General features: G+C 51.1%; 4 protein-coding genes across 4 annotated transcripts; 1 reads left to right on the forward strand and 3 right to left on the reverse strand.

Moving 5' to 3' along the window:
• Positions 1 to 199: 199 nt before the first annotated feature.
• On the forward strand, positions 200 to 3,644 carry STEHIDRAFT_105865 (ornithine-oxo-acid aminotransferase). Its single transcript, XM_007310743.1, has 11 exons — positions 200 to 466; positions 551 to 595; positions 659 to 709; positions 770 to 782; positions 842 to 1,128; positions 1,490 to 1,693; positions 1,813 to 1,903; positions 2,085 to 2,175; positions 2,310 to 2,682; positions 2,779 to 2,869; positions 3,093 to 3,644. Exons 1-11 carry the CDS (start codon positions 330 to 332, stop codon positions 3,153 to 3,155), a joined length of 1,446 nt encoding a protein of 481 aa, XP_007310805.1. The 5' UTR covers positions 200 to 329; the 3' UTR covers positions 3,156 to 3,644.
• A 344-nt stretch (positions 3,645 to 3,988) lies between these two features.
• STEHIDRAFT_172848 (uncharacterized protein) lies at positions 3,989 to 6,152 on the reverse strand (the record flags this gene model as incomplete). Its single annotated transcript, XM_007310744.1, has 2 exons — positions 3,989 to 6,020; positions 6,070 to 6,152. 2 exons carry the CDS (start codon positions 6,150 to 6,152, stop codon positions 3,989 to 3,991), a joined length of 2,115 nt encoding a protein of 704 aa, XP_007310806.1.
• Positions 6,153 to 6,748: 596 nt separating this feature from the next.
• Positions 6,749 to 9,430, reverse strand: STEHIDRAFT_172849 (uncharacterized protein). Its single transcript, XM_007310745.1, has 3 exons — positions 9,377 to 9,430; positions 9,064 to 9,300; positions 6,749 to 8,997 (listed from the first exon to the last, which is right to left on the reverse strand). Exons 1-3 carry the CDS (start codon positions 9,403 to 9,405, stop codon positions 6,831 to 6,833), a joined length of 2,433 nt encoding a protein of 810 aa, XP_007310807.1. The 5' UTR covers positions 9,406 to 9,430; the 3' UTR covers positions 6,749 to 6,830.
• A 381-nt stretch (positions 9,431 to 9,811) lies between these two features.
• On the reverse strand, positions 9,812 to 12,250 carry STEHIDRAFT_105869 (uncharacterized protein). The gene is made up of 7 exons (XM_007310746.1): positions 12,083 to 12,250; positions 11,888 to 12,030; positions 11,706 to 11,776; positions 11,299 to 11,602; positions 11,102 to 11,234; positions 10,362 to 11,040; positions 9,812 to 10,298 (listed from the first exon to the last, which is right to left on the reverse strand). Exons 1-7 carry the CDS (start codon positions 12,199 to 12,201, stop codon positions 9,894 to 9,896), a joined length of 1,854 nt encoding a protein of 617 aa, XP_007310808.1. The 5' UTR covers positions 12,202 to 12,250; the 3' UTR covers positions 9,812 to 9,893.
• Between the last annotated feature and the right edge of the window lie 4,049 nt (positions 12,251 to 16,299).

The following is a 16,299-nucleotide window of genomic DNA, read 5'->3' on the forward strand; positions in this document are numbered from 1 at the left end:
GCAAAAGACAGGAGCTCAGAATGTTTGGCGGTGGCATCATGTGAGCCAAACGTCCGGGCGGATCAAGACCTGGGGCTCGAAGATTCAAGACAGTCGCGATCGTTCACAGGACAGGGTCAGGAGAACTCAATCCGATCGCATTTTTTTTTTTTTACTTTTTCACGAGGAATTGGGGCCTTCTCCGCGTTTCTTGCAGTTACCACCATCATCATCGTCACCAACGGCGTAAAGCACTCGTTGAAGCAGCGTAACGAGCTCAATCACACGACTATACCGACACGGCCAACAAGCTACCGAGCTATATAAACAGACTATACAGAACAGAGAAGATGGCACCGGCTTCTACGACGACGACCTCGACCCAGTCGAATGGAGTCGTCAAGACCGAACAGAAGGGCTCCGGTGGAGACGTGCATCTGACTTCTGCGGATGTGATTCAGTTGGAGCATGAGTACGGCGCGCACAAGTATGTCGTCTCCCTCGTCCTTCGCGCCACTCCTCTTCTCGGGTTGAAGTCGTTCGCTGTGAGCTGACCCGTGAGACACTGTAGCTACCATCCAATTCCGGTCGTGTTCGACCGTGGCCTCGGAGCGAAGTGAGTCTATTCTTTTCTTGTGGTCAGAAATGAACGGTTTGGGTGACCGTCGACGGAGTGCAGGGTATGGGATCCGGAGGGCAAGGAGTACATCGACATGTTGGCCGCGTATTCGTATGTCTTTTCCTCTTGTTCTTTACTGACGGTGTCCTTTAACTCACCAACAATTTCCAGTGCCGTTAACCAGGTCCGTCTGGCTCTTGTACGACTCAACCTCTTCCGCTGCTAACCCCTTCCTCACTGCAGGGCCACTGCCACCCCGCAATAGTCTCCACTCTAATCACCCAATCCCAAAAACTAACCCTCTCCTCCCGCGCATTCTACAACTCCCTCTTCGGCTCCTTTGCAAAGACCGTCACCCAGCTCTTCGGGTACGAGATGGTCCTGCCGATGAACACCGGGGCGGAAGCCGTCGAGACCGCGCTCAAGTTGGCGAGGAAGTGGGGGTACGAGAAGAAGGGGATCAAGGAGGGCAGGGCGAGGGTGTTGAGTGTGGAGGGCAATTTTCATGGGAGGACGTTGGGTGTTATTTCGTGAGTTTTTATGTTCTCCTTTCTTTCTTAACCGTTGAGTGAGCAGCTAGGAAGTTTGCTGATTGACTTTTTGCTCTTTCTTTGGTCTTTTCCCTGAATATATGCGCATCTCGCATGATATATGCGTTCGATTTGGTCGATATATGCGCTCTTAACATGGATATATCCGTTTACTCGGCAAATTATATGCGTTTCACTCGATATATGCGCCTCCGATTTGGATATATGTATCTATTCGACGCTTTCATCTGCCTCCCGGCCACTATCTTCATCCCTACCACGGATGTTCGCCTCCTACACGGCCTTCTCCACGCTCTTCGCTCTCACTACCCCTTCTCCGTCTCGCCTCCAACCCATGCAGCATGTCCACCGACCCCGAATCCCGCACAAACTTCGGGCCCTTCCTGTCGCACGTAGGACCCACCTACGTCGACCCTTCATCATCCGAACCCGAAGGGTTGAAGACGATCCGGTACGGCGTCATTGGGGATCTGGAGAGGGCGTTGGAGTTGGAGGGGAAGGATGTGGCGGCAGTGTTGATGGAGCCTATTCAAGGGGAGGCGGGGTGAGTGCTTTGCTTTTTTCCCTCTAAACGCAGTGCGGATGGGTAGAGGAAGAGTTAGGGGCTAACTCTGTTTTTGTGGTTTGATTTGATTCGATTGTGTGGCGTGTGGCGTGATTTAGGATTGTTGTCCCGCCGGCAGGATACTTGCAGAGAGTGAGGGAGCTTTGTACGAGACATAACGTCTTGTTTATCTGTGACGAGATCCAGACGGTACGTCATTTCCTTTCCTCGTCCTTCCTGCCCATGTCCCTATTCATATCCACCACCTCCCGACACCTCTCATATCCATCCTCCTCTTCTCGCATTTTGGGCTCACCAACGCTGCAATCTCCCTTCTTCTGTTTGGACGCGATGTTATGCTCCATACTAACGCTTTATATGGTTTGAATAGGGCCTCGGAAGGACGGGGAAGATGCTCGCGATCGAACATGAGGGTGTGCGTCCGGATATCGTTTTGTTGGGCAAAGCGCTTTCTGGTGGAGGTGCGTACCACATTTCCCCCTGATCTTCGTCCGTCTGCTCACGATTCCCTTTACTGACTTACACTCTTCTCTTCGTGCGTGTGGCGTGTGGCACCTTCCACATTATCTCTATCCCGTCTCGAACACGCCCACAGTCTATCCAGTCTCCGCCGTCCTAGCCGACAAACACATCATGCTCTGCATCCGCCCCGGAGAACACGGTTCCACCTACGGCGGTAACCCCCTCGGCTGCGCCGTCGCCATCACCGCGCTCGACGTCATCCGCTCCGAGAACCTCTGCGAAAAATCAACCAAACTCGGAGAGCTCTTCCGCACCAAGTTGCGTGAGTTCGCCTCGTCAAAGGAAGCGAGAGAGGCGGGAGGATTGGTGAAGGAGGTGAGGGGGAGGGGACTGTTTAATGCGGTTGTGTTGGATGAGGGGAAGAGTAGGAAGGGGAGGACGGCGTGGCAGTTTTGTTTGTTGTTGAAGAGTAGGGGGGTGCTTGCGAAGCCGACGCATAGGAATATGTGAGGCTTTACTTTTACGAGCTTTTTTCTTCTTTTGGTCTGATCGATGCTTGTCGTCGTCTGCTGTGCTCATTTCTCTGTTCTATGTCTGTTCAGCATCCGTTTCTCGCCCCCGCTCGTCATTTCTGAGCAGGACCTATTGAAGGCGATCGAAGTTATCAAGCAGTCGTTGATCGATTTGGATCAGGTGCGTCATATTTTCTTTTCATATCTGAGTGTGCACTCTCCGTCCTATCCTTTTCTATCCTTGTTTCTTCATATTCATCCATCCCACGTCTCTTCCTGTCCCCTCTACATCGTTTCCCTCTCCCCCGCCTTTTCCCATCCTCCCTTCTTCTTCTCCGTCCTCGCATTTCTCCCTCGTTTATATCGATTGCTGGTGCGGTCCTCATCCGTACGTCCAAATCCAGCTCGACGATATCCCGGGCGAAGTGGAGAGCGAGAAGGGGTTCCAGGACGAGATCAGCAACTAAGTCAATTCGAAGAAGTCCGAACGAACGCTGGCATCCAGTCCGTTGCTGTATAATCTAAGGGAGATGGGTGAAGGGGATGAAGACTGTAAGTACGATGAAAAGAAAGGGGGTGAAGTGAAGGGAAAGTCCAGGGGAGAAGTAATGCAAGCAGAGACAGTCAGAACGCTATCGGAAGATGCAGACCGAAATTTTGTAGCCATATCTACAGACGTATCTACGGAGCCCACAAGCTATTTACTCTAGAGTGTACATAGCGGAGAGCCATGCTTTCGAGGGTCTTGGAAGTGGTACAGTACATAGTAATGTAGCATCCAGTCGTTGTTGGACATTCTAACGCGCATTTCATGTTAGGCTGGGGATGTTGTTTCGACGCATTTCGTGAGATTGTCGTCAGGGTGGGTATCTCTAGACTTTGGTGCTATTCTGCAAAGGACTCGAACGGTTGTCGCAGAGGGGGCGAGTTGGGCTGCATGTATCACGAGCTGTCGCGAAATGAACACTATACAATAAACATTATATTGGACTGTCGCAGACAGGTTGAGCACCGCCATCATCACTATAATCTCCGAATGCATCCTTCCTTCTTTCCTTCCTTTCTGAAAACATGGTGTATAACTATTTCTCTGCAGCCTCGTCTAGACTGGATGACTTCCCGTAGAAAGAAAGATATGTTTATTCGACGCGATCACCGCTCGGCATCGCTCGGAGATGAAGACGGCAGCCAACTGCAGCCAACCATTGAGCTGCGATCTTCATTTCGGAGCGTTGCCGAGCAGCGATCGCGTTGAATCAATCCCGAATAAACATATCTTTTCCCTACGGGAAGTCATCCACTAGTTCGTCTCTTCGTCGCCCACCTCATCTCCCAAGGAATCCCCCAACCCCGATGGCTCGGCCCAGACGCCATCTATCACCATTCCACCTCTTCGAAAGTGTCTACGAACGTCGTGGTCATCATACTCATCCTCGTCCTCACTATCGCTGTCACTGGCGTCGCCTTCGTCCTCGTCCTCAAGACTGCCCCAGTCATCGTCCCACAACACGCCGTCGACTACCTTCGACAGTTCCTGTACCCAGCGCTTCGAGATCGTGCAATCCTCGAGCAATAGCCACTGTAGGGGTCGCCCCGATGACGACCTTGCGTTGAGTGTAGAGTATAAGGTATCGTATGCCGTCTGCTCGCCAAAGAGACGTTCGTCAAAGTCGACCTGGGATAGTGCGACATGGCTAAGTTTAGGGTGAAATATGCCTTCGCCTGTTCCACGCCGGGAGAGAACCTCAATGAAGATATTGCCCAGCCTCTCGGATAGGGCAATGCGGCTCAGTTGTCGCATCTGACCGAGATTATCCAACCACCAGTCCACGGAAAGCGTAGACGGGTCAAAGTACCAAGGGCTGACATGAAAATAAGCGGAAAATGTCTCCACTGCGCTAAAATCCATCCCTCGGGTGAACGCGTTCATGATGGAATGTAACTCATCTTCCATGCCAGAAGCTCCTATGAGTGTGATTTTCATATCGGGGATGTCCGCCGGGAGCTGGATCTCCCAGTCGTCGTAGGGTATATTGGGAGGAGGATGGAGCCAGTGTTTCAGATAAGCATGCGTCCCGCTCAACGTGGGCTCACCAGGGTACCGCCATGGTACGAAGTCATGCTCAAGTTCGATGGAAACGACCCGCATGCGGCCTTGCATACTGTCATGGAGCATTAGCGTCCTCACGAGGTCCTCTAGTAAGGCCTCATCGTTTAGCATATCCTCTTCTATCGCGGCGGAGATAGATCGAAGAGAGGTCGGAGGGAGATAGATATGTTGCATCAGGCGCGCACATTCAGAAGCCTCGTCGCAAAGTATGATGTTCTTCATGTGAGGAAGTCGCACAACACGTGCCACGTTTCGGTCGGGTTCAACGTCACGGTCGGACCCCAAGCACAAAATGACTGTCAAGTACTGGAGAGAGGGTGACTGTTCCAGAGCGTCGAGCAGGTCATCAAAGTTAATATGGGCCTGTTCGACTGAGGGTCCCCACCATATATCTTCATCGCGAAACTTATGGCCTGTAAAGTCTGTTTCAACGGCAGCAGATAAGAACAGCGATGTCAGGTTGTGGAAGGACGAACAGGGAGGAGAGTAGAAATACATGACGCCCGCGAGTGTGATTTGGGATAACGAAGGAGCGGCTCCGCCAAATAAGGGCTCTGGGAAGTGTATGTCTGTGAACGGGCGGTCGTCTAGTTCCAGCGCGAAATGAAATGATTTTAGCATTGGGGCCGCGTGAGCGCATAACTCCACAAGTCCGTTACGGTAGTCCCACTCCGAAGGAGAAAGCCTGCAAGATAGATGTATCTCTTCTACACGGTCCATGTTGGGAATGACGTCGTCCTGAATCCAAGCCACACAATCTTCAATGTCAAGACTGTGGCAATTAATAACGAGCGGGAGAGACCCAGCCCGCGATAACATAGCTTTGGACCATTGAGGACCACTGCGCACGTCTAGCTGACGCCAAAGAGCCTTTGCATCCAGCGCTACAGTCCGCCACCTTCGACAGACATGGGTGATAGCTATTAGCCACTCTATGCCGGTCGAGTCGGAGAGATAGTCATCCTCGTCTCTCAATCTCCCCACTTCCTCGGTCCTGAGCAATAGAAAACAATAGCTCAACGTTTCGGGAGGCAGACGCTCAATAGGTGCAAGAGAATTGAGAGCAGTCTTGATTGTCGGTTGCAAGTCAAGCAAGGCATGGCTTTCGGATCGCAAGTTTGCATCGAGGAGCTGCTGGCTGATGCCTTGAGGGAAAGACCATGCGACTAGGTATATCTCCATGAGGCGTGGTCCGGCCAGCTCATACCAAAACTGATGGATACTATTCATTGTGTTCAGTACGCATCCGTAAAGGTTGAGAGGACACTCACCTCCGAGTCCCAGGGCCCTGGTTTTTCATGGCGATCGATCTCTGTCCAAAGGTGACCCATCCGTCGTCGGGATGTTCGTGCATATATGAAACTGTGCGTTCGACTGAGTTTATCGCAGACAACTCCTGTTTCAACCATGCTGCAGCGTTTCGTAGGATCCTCTCATCATGGTAGGAGTTGTTGAATGATCTGTAAAAAGCAACAAGACGGGATCGAGAGATCGAAGACCAAAACAGCTGCGGGCTGAAAGGGCAAATGAAATCATCCCCAACGTAAGCAGCAGTCTCCCAGGAAGTATGTTTCTCGAAAAACTTGCTTACCTGGAGTACACAGCTACTACGAGAGAGTCCATCTACACTTGATGGTTGGAGATGAGGAGATGGAGGATGAACCTGGTCATCGTCGCAAACAAAAGAAAGCCTGTACGGCATTACCCGTGTCCGGTCTTTGGTTCTTGGACCATTCGACGCTGCACGCTACTTATCCGGGTGGCCAAAAGAAAAGTGAAAGCTGAGGATTATTGCACTTCATAAGCATTCTGACCCGAAGGGCCACCGTGATTAAATTTTGTACAACGAGCTACAAAGATGAGGAATTCCCTTTAACACGAGCTTATAGCAGTGTTGTCACAGTGGATAGCGTATAACTGTAATTGTTGTGGTTCAATTTCCCCCTTGGCTCATACAGTATCTACTCACGGTCTACAGGCTACAGCTGAGATGCAGCCCTAGGTCCTTCTTCGTCCCCTCTATCGTCCTCATTTACACCATGGACGGCGAACCGTTATTGGCAGTATCCATCAGGTCCCTTATATCAGATGATGAGGTACTTCCCGGGTCTCCGTCTTCGTCATCGTCCCGATCTTCATCGTCGTCGCCGTCCCGATCTTCATCGTCGTCGTCATCCCGATCTTCATCGTCGTCGTCGTCGTCCTGATCTTCGTCGTCCTCGTCTTCGTCCTGATATTCATCATTGATAGACCAGTGGGAGACTTCTTCGGGATACCCACTTGTAGCAGAATCTTCATCTTCACGACTACCCCAATCTTCGTCCCACAATACACTCTCAACCATCCTCGAAAGTTCATCCACCGATTGCTTTGTGATCGTGGACATCTCAATCAGTAACCACTGCACAGGACATCCCGACGCACTTCTCGTGGACAACGCAGAATGTAACATCTCGTACGTCGTCTGCTTTCCATCGCGGCATTCGTCGAAGTCTATTTGGGACAATGCGATGTGAGTGAGTTGCGGATGGTATAATTCGAAGTTTTCACTTCTGATCATGTTCGCGGAGTACAGGGTGGTGTCTCCGAAATCGCGGTGGCGTACGAGGGCCTCTATTAACGCGTGTCCTACCCTTGCACACGCCTCAACATGGCGAAGTTGATGCATCTGACCAAATCCTGCAATCCACCATTCTGCATTGAGAAGATCGGAATGTTTGTCCTCAGCGTCCACAAACCAGGGTAGGGAAAGGGTTTCCACTGCGCTAAACTCCATCGCCACCACTTTGCGGACTGCATTGACCAAGGGAAAGCCTCTGGACTCTACGTTATCTTCAACAGAGTGTTTCAGCGCGATTCGTATATCCGGAACTGTTTGGGGGATCGGGATGAAATCGTCGATCTCTCCAGGGCAGGCATCAAGCCAATGCCTCACATAGATACGTTTCTCCAGTCCTTCCTCGGGCTCCCCATGGAAAAATTCTGGTAACTGGGATTCGTTTTCGGAGTATGCCTCAATGCTGATCATGCGCATGCGACTCTGCATACCATCGTGTAGCATCAATTCCTGTGCAGCATCCTCGAGTGCATCCACGTGTGCATCCACGTCTTCAGCATCATCCAACCTCACCTTTGCGGATATATGACGCAGTGCAGTTGGGGGTATGTAGAGATGCCTCAAGAGACGCACACATTCGGCAGCATCTTCGAACAGTGTTAGACTTCTCAAGTCTAGAAGTCGTACGATCGGATGTGAGAATAGATCCCCTGATTCGGGCGGGCGAAGATATTTGATGATTGTCAGGTAACGGAGAGATGGCAGCTGTTCTAAGACATCGAGGAGGACACCGAAGACCACATCTCCTGGTGATCGAGCCATCCATGAGGACAAGTCATCAGGAGTGACTCGAAAATCACTGGCAGGGGTGAGAGATAAAAATAGAGACGTTATATTGGGTACGACCATTTGAAGGGGTTCATAAAATTCGACGCCCAAGAGCGCAAGGTTCGATAATAGTGGAGTGTATTTCCCAAGAAACGTGCGATCGACAGGCATGAGTTCTGTGGAGGTAGATTCGTACGAAGCCTCCACTTTCAGTTCCTTCAGTGTAGGAAGTTCACGCGGTAGGCAGGCTAAACATTTGGTGAGTGCGTTGCCAAACGGGGCAGAGAGAGACAAAGACTCGATGCGGTTGATGTTGGGAGCAATGCTCCACCGAATTATAGAGAGATCAGGTTCATGAGCATATTCAGCAGATACCACAAGTGGTAGTGAACCGGCCCTCGATAACATGGTGTTAAACCATTTTGAGCCGCAAGAGGTGTCTAGATGCCGCCAAAGAGCCTTGCAATCGATAGCCACATCTCTCCACCTTCGGCAGACATGTGTGATGGCTAGCAGACCCTGTATACCAGTCGGATCGTGGTTGGGTTTCGGGCCCAGGAAAGTTTGCACTTCCTGGGACCTGAGTAGTAAAAAACAGTAGGCCAGCGTTTCAGGGGCAAGTCGCGCAATGGGCCTGAGGGAATTACGAGCAGACCTCAGCGGCGGCTGTAAATCGGCAAGGGTGCGAATCTCGGGTTTCAAGAGAATGCTGAGTATGGTTGGTCTAAAGTTCGGGGGGGTATTGGGGGAAAATGTCGCGGAATATATCACGGCGAGACGTGGTTGGGCTAGTTGATGCCATAGTTGTCGAGAACTACGAAGTATGGACGTTTCTACACTTGTCAGCGGGCAAGAAAAAAAGCAGGTGGAGATGACGTACGTATTGGGGTACTGATTCTCTAACGATATTAAGATTCGTCCAAACATGCCTAATCCATCGTTTGGGTGTTCCAGTGCATACTGGAAAGCTAGTTTGACTGCAGTGATGGCAGACGATTCCGCGTTCAACCACTCTTCCGCGTGTCGGAGATTTATGGAATTCCGCAGAGTGCGATGAGGCAATCTGTGAAAAGAATCCAAGCGGGATTGAGAAATCGGGACCCAAAACTCTCGTGGGCTGCATAGTGGGACAAAATGTTGCGCTGAGTCGTTAATGGCGAGTTTGAAGCTTAGCCATCAAATAAAGCACTTACCCGGGATTCATACCTACGGAGAAATCCATCTATACTTCTTGAGAGGAGCGAGGAGGAAACGCAGGAGGAGATCATCCAGACGAGAGGTCATTTCAAATCCTCCATGAACAAAAGAAAGCATGCTCGGCATTCCCCGCGCCACCCTTTGTACGCCTTTTATAGCATTTGATCTGTACACACGACGCCTCTGGCAATCGAGCAGAGAGTTGAGCAGATGGAAGAAGTGACGACCAAACGCTGAGACGGGACGGGTCATGATACTGTGCTATTTCAACCATAGGCCGCCAGGAATCCGGAATGCCATGAGCTGTGGCAAAGGTGGCACTTACGTGCTTGTGAGATCGTAAAACCGTTCGTGGGCACAGTGGCCACGAAAGGGAGGTCCGCCATAGAGAGAAGACGACCAGAACGAGACAAAGTCGAGAAAAAATAGTCCCAAGGTATAATCTGTGCGCCGACAGCACCGAATAACAAACAAAACGAGATAGAAAGGCTCCGACTACGTCTGACGAACAACCTACATCTCCAGCCCCGACATCTCATAATCTATCGGCACATCCTTTCTCTCCATCCACATCGCATCCTCCGTCCCCAGATTCACACCCTTCCCACAATCCAACCTCCGTCTCGCCGGCAGTTCCTTCAACTCCACTACACTCTTCCCGCGCCCCGATCCTGACCCTGGCGCCGACCCTATGCTAGACCCAGAACGCACGACGACATAGTGTTCGCCGTGCCAGCCCACAAAGTTCAACGAGGAAAGTTCGATGGCTATTCTCCGCGCGGAAGAGTTCCAGATATCGGATTGAACTTGGAATTCTTTGTCTGACATGAGCGAGGGCTGCGGACGTCGTTTTGAGGAACCGCTGAGGTGGAGCATGGACAGCTGGGTGAAACGTCGGAAGTAATGTGCGTATTCGTGCTGTTCATGCAATGTCGGTACATCAGGACATGTTCATTTGTGACCAAGACGCCGATAACTCACCAAAGGTTTCTCCCAAACCGCCGTACTCAGATGCACCGCGACCATCTCCTGCGGCAAACTCTCCACCAACGCCTGCACAGTCTGTCCCGACAACCCTGGTATCCTAACCCTCAACACCCTCAACCCCTCCAACCCCCTCTCCTTCAACAATCCCAACACCCACTCCCACGGACACCCCCCGAGATCCAGCCTCCTCAACTCTCTCCTACCCCTCAAAAATCCCGTAACGGCCCTCCACAGCGCCAACTCATCGTCATGCCCCACGAGCACGAACCTAAACGCCTCCAAATACGGCAAAAAAGTATGTCTCCCCTCAATCACATGATCGCTCCCGAACACGACCGCCGCCGCCCCAGGTTGCTCGAACGTCCCATGCAAAGTGAGGCTCTGCAGCCTCGGCGCGTGCGCGATCCGCGAGAGCACAAAGTGCGAGATCCGCGTGTCGACGAGGTCGAGGTGCGTGAGGTTCGCGATGGTGGTGGATTGGAAGGCGGTGTCCCAGGAGTGATTTCGTTGGAGGTAGGCGCCAAGCGTGAGGTGTGTGAGGGTGCTCGCGTTAGCGTCGAGGACGGTGCGGACCTCGCCCATGTCCGCGAAGCCGTCGTCGTCCTCCGCCCTGAGCGTGAATTTGCTGAGCCGTTTGAAGGCGGAGACGCCGACGGCGTCGAAGTGCCACCCGCTTTTGAATTGTGGCGTCAGAAGGAAGTTTTGTTGGGAGGATTGGAGGAAGGAAAACGTACATGAGGCCGAGTTTGTCGAGATTGGGGTGGGTGTGAAGGATGGTTTTGACCATGTCTGCCTGCAGCTCTGGATATCCGATCCACTCAAACTCTCGAAGAGCCTTGAAGTCCGGAAGAGCATTCCGAAATATTCCTGCAACGAGATGTCTTAAGTATACCCTCCTCCTGCCGCATCGCATCGAAAACACCGGACTCACGACTCATCAAGTCCAAGATATCTCCCTCCTCATACGCCCAATGCAACCTCAACGTCCTTATCCTCCTCGCAAACTTCGGATCCGCCTTCACCCGATCAAATACATCCAGCCCACGATGCAGACTCTCCTGGTCCTCTCCGAAATAGAGATCGACTGTCTGGAAGATGACGTGCGATGCGATGTCGCGATAGAAGGGCGAGACGGAGAGCCAGGTGCGGAGGTGGAAACGTGGGATGAAGTGTGCTATGCGTTCCCAGATCTCCGGGGGGACGCGTTTGTAGGCGGGGGCATGTGAGAACGCGATCTAAAATAACAAGCAAGTCATGGACATATCGGTCAGAGAAAGGATCGCTCGCACGAGCAAGGAAACATAATGAGAAAGGTAAGAAATAAGAGAATGAGCTCACGAGGTTATGACCTCGCAGATGTGTCTGTACCTCTCGATTCGAAGGATCCACCTTAGACGCAGCTTGGAAATCTAGGATGAAGCCAGTATGAGACTGACAACCACGAGAAAAAGGAGGCAATAAAAATTCGCATCGACGGCGTTCCCGCAGTCAGTCGTTAGACCAAGGAAGAGAGGACTCACCGCGTTCAGCATTCGTTAATAGTCTCTGGCCCGCCTCTCTCCGCGCCTTGCCTCTCGCCACTAAAGCCCTCGCCGCTCCCTCGCCCGATGCTCCCCGCGTTCTGAGATACACATCCAGATACCGCTCGACGTCTTCTCCGTATCTTTTATTTGTGTCAACTCTCATGGAAATGCAGAACTTGCGAAGTCACATACCGTCCACTCTCGATCATCTCCAACGCATGCTCGAGCAACCAGCTCGCTTTTCGAGGCGCCGGCAAAGTTTGTATAGCAGCCAGAACAGTAGCCGTGAGCTCGTCTGGCGGAGGACACATCCGTGGGGAATAATGATGATAGTGCGGCGTCGACGGTGCTGTCCCAGGTGGTCCGTAATATGTTGGACGTGAACCAGAAGGTGCAAGGTTACTGGTAGAGGGGTAAGAAACTATAGGCGCTGTAACGGTGGCCGTCGAGGGCCCAGCGTAGGACTGTGGGTGTGAGTACGACATGTGGTATGTCATGCAGCTGGACTCGGAAGTTGAGATTGAGGCTAGTGGTATGGGTGGGTATGAGAACGATGAAACCTAGAATGTGCCAGTGAATGAACCAATCAGATGTTGTCGAATAGCATATGTGATGGTCACTAGACGAGGATCTACCAAGCAAAGTTACGGTTTATCTGTCGGCTATGATCGCTATTCCGTTATTTCTGAGAATATGATCCAGTGTAACTTATGAGAGAGAACTGATGGTCGTGGTACTGGTCGGTGTTCGTGTTGAGTGGCAGCTGCGTGGCGTATGGAAGTTCACAGCGACCGGTCATTTACCGTCTCTTACGTAACAATTCAAAGCGGCGTTCTAGTTACCGACGGCTCGGTCTCTTACAGCTCGAAACATACTCTCAAGGAACACTTCAAGAGGTAGCGGTAGCGACATTGATTATTATGGGTGAATTCGATGAGTGAGTACTTCTGTCGTGACACAACGATGACGTTCGCAATAAATAGCAAGCCGGGCAGCGACAAGAAAAAAAGAGTACACAGAAGACGAGTAAGAAGAGAAAGAAAAAGGGAATATGGGATGTGTGGCACCAGCCTGCTTTAAACACTCTCCTAGTAATTTACAATGTCGAGAAATTGGGAATGAAACCGGCTTGAATATTGGACATCTAACTCGTGTCGGTCGATCGAACAGGTCTGCTTTCGAAAAGGAAAGGATACATTGACAAGTAAGATCTGCTTCTCGCACATGCAAATATCATCTTCGAGGAGAGACGGAGAAAAGCAGGTGCTAGCTAGTCGTAAAATCTCAAGGTGCTACATACCGGAGGCACTGAATAGGGGACAGCGTGAGTAGACGAATTATGTTCACGAAGTCATAAGAACCAACTCACCGGTACTCTGATGCTCGTGTTCGTTAGTGTCTCGGACTAGTCGTACCAAAAACCCGCAAATTTGGGACACAACTCTCCAGGTGTGCCACAGTAATCTCCGTTATGGCAAAGTTAGATAGCTGCAGCGTGGCCAACGGAGCTCCTGATCGCTGCCGGTGTTGTATACAAGCCGTGAACCGGGATGTCCATTGGGACGGGCAATCCAGATGCAGAGTCTGCAGTGCGGGGAGCAACGGCATCGTGGACTGGGGATCGTCGGTTGAAGCTCGCCTTGAGTACAGGGCTTCGAGTAGTTGCTTGATATGTGGACTCTCCGACGAGTAAGAAAGGGTGCGCAGCAGCGATAGCGGTTCCAAGACGTCTTGACATTGGCGCTCGTCGTTGATAGACAGATTTTTGAGGTCAAGATCGACGAGGTTGGTGAAAATCCCTTTGCACAGGGGTGCAAGTAGTGAATAAGCATCGACGGGAGAAGAATGGTGGATAAGTGAAAACACAGGCCATTCGCTTGTAAACTCATTGGTGTCAGCAGTCAGGCAGATGGATCCAGCATCCCGAGCATCGATGCTAACCGCGCGAAGCACCAGAGGAGCACCGTATGAAGGAGATGAATTAGTAGAGAGGCTGTTCACGAACGCCGAAAGTTCGTAATCATGCGACTTTTCGATGAGGAAGCGGCGCTGAGCTGAAGAGGGGATCTTTATGGCACGGCACAATTTAAGATATTCAATCGCCAATCCTTTGAAAGCGAATTCTTCAAGATAAGCAAGCGATACAATTCGTCTAGGAGGGTTGATGGATGCGGAGGAGCCTTGGGCGAACGGCCCTTCCCGGTCGAAAGTAGATATATTGACACCAGTAATGCGTAGGATTTTCAGCTCAGGCATACGTTCCAAAATGGTTAAGAAAGTTGCGACGGTGAGATTCTCGCGAATAAAACTCCAGAAATCGGGAAGAGTCACTGCAAAGGTGGTCAGGTTGTGAAATGGAAAGGTAGTCCAGGGCAAGTGTACTCCAGCAGTGACGAGATGGCGAAGACTTGGAAAAGGGGATGCAGATGACGAGGGAGGGAGAAGAGGAGCACCACCCATAGAAGAGCAAATAAGTTGAAGCCTTTCCAAAAGCGGTGCGCCTTCAGCAATAAGTGACAGAAATTCGCTGAGTCCTGTCGCTGGTCCTTGCGCTGTCTGTAATGATAGTCGTCTCAGTCTGTCGCGATGATGGCGAAGGGGTACGTCAGATAAGGCCATAGGCATCTGCTTCGTGTCCATATCGACCGTCAAGAGCGCAGAGCCCGATCGTTCGAAACATTCCCCCATCCAGCGTGTACCGAGGCAAAAGATTATACGCGCCCAGAAAGCGGGGTTATCCAGGACGAGGCCCCGCCAGTATTGGCACACATGTGTCAGATGGATCCAGCCGAGCCAAAACACAGCAGGGTGATTGAAGCCGGCCTTCGTGACGACCTTTGGCGGATCATCGACGAGGGTGAATATATGAGTCCATATTTCTGGGGGTACGCGCGAGAGGGAAGAACGATGAGGAACGTATGAGCTTGGGTCAATAACCACGGGCGGCGTGTCCGAACGCTTTCGAGTACTGGACAAAGTTCTAAACGTGCGATGAGTATCTGGGCTGGTAATCCACGATAAATGGGAATTTTTTACCCTGGGGATATCGCAGTCACTTGCGGAATAAGATCTGACATTTTGAGAGCAGGACGAAGCGTTGTCAGTGGTAAGAAAGAAAGGTGTCGCTCCGATGTGTCGTTGAGCGATATTGCTCTGCGGAGGTCCAAACGTTCAAAGTCCGCTGCATGATCGACGTCATTGTGGCACCGTGGCATCAGCCTGCCTTAAGTATGGTGGCGTTAGCCACTTTGTAGCCACTTCGTGGCAAGCCTTGTGCCATGGAACCATTTCCTGAATGGAATACTCGTTTGGGGGTTTCATGACTTATTGTTGCATATACAGAACCCTAGGGATGATATCTAGACAATGGTCGGAGCACTTTTTAAAAATTCTCCGGGGGGGATTTTGTCAGAGAAATTTCGCCGTTTGTCACATCACGTGCACGTGACACTCCCATATTTGGAATGCAATGTCACCACTACGATCTCTGCCGCTCGCCGCTGTGGCCCGGTGACAGCCTTGAACCTTCTTGCAACAGTGTTTGAAGGCTCGTGGAGTAAGATTCTCGTGATTCTACAGTTACTTAGAGTCAGATGGGTGTCATTTGCATGATATATCCCTGGTACCAATGGGGACTGGTGCAGTGCCTTGACGAGAATTTCGCCGCTTGATTAGGGTTAGGGTTAGGAAATTCCCCTGACTTTGGAATGGCAGAATTTACTCTGGAATGGGGGTTTCTGAACCCAGAAATCCTATTTTTGAGTCAAGAAAAATTTGAATGCGGCGTGACATGAAGTGGCTAACGCCACCATACTCTACCAGTAATGTAGTTTAGAAGATGTCGAGAAAATGGGAATGAAACCCGCTTGAATAGTAGTCATCTCACTCGTGTCAGTCGAACAGGTATTTTTTTAAAAGAGGAAAGGATATTTTGACAAGTACATAGGATCTACATCTCGCACATGCAAACACCATTGGCAAATCATCTTCGAGGAGAGACGGAGAAAAACAGATGCTAGCTACTCGTAAACTCTCGACGTGGCACATACCAGAGGCACTAAAGAAGTGTAGCGTGAGCATACCAAAAAATCACAAGAATTAACTCACCGGTATTCTGATGCTCGTGTTCGTTACTAGTGTCACGTACTCGTCGTACCCATAACTCGCAAATTTGGAACGCAGCTCCCCAAGAGTGCCACATCATTCTCCGCTATGACAAAGTTCGAAAGTTGGAGCGTTGCCAACGGTGCTCCCGATTGCTGCCGGTATTGTATACAAGCCGTGAACCGGGACGTCCATTGGGTCGGGCAATCCAGATGCAGAGTCTGCAGTGCGGGGAGCAACGACATGGTGGACTGAGGGTCGTCTGTTGAATCTCGCCTCACGTACAAGGCTTCGAGTAGTTGCTT

Source organism: Stereum hirsutum, assembly GCF_000264905.1.
Source record: "Stereum hirsutum FP-91666 SS1 unplaced genomic scaffold STEHIscaffold_21, whole genome shotgun sequence".
NCBI lineage: Eukaryota > Fungi > Basidiomycota > Agaricomycetes > Russulales > Stereaceae > Stereum > Stereum hirsutum.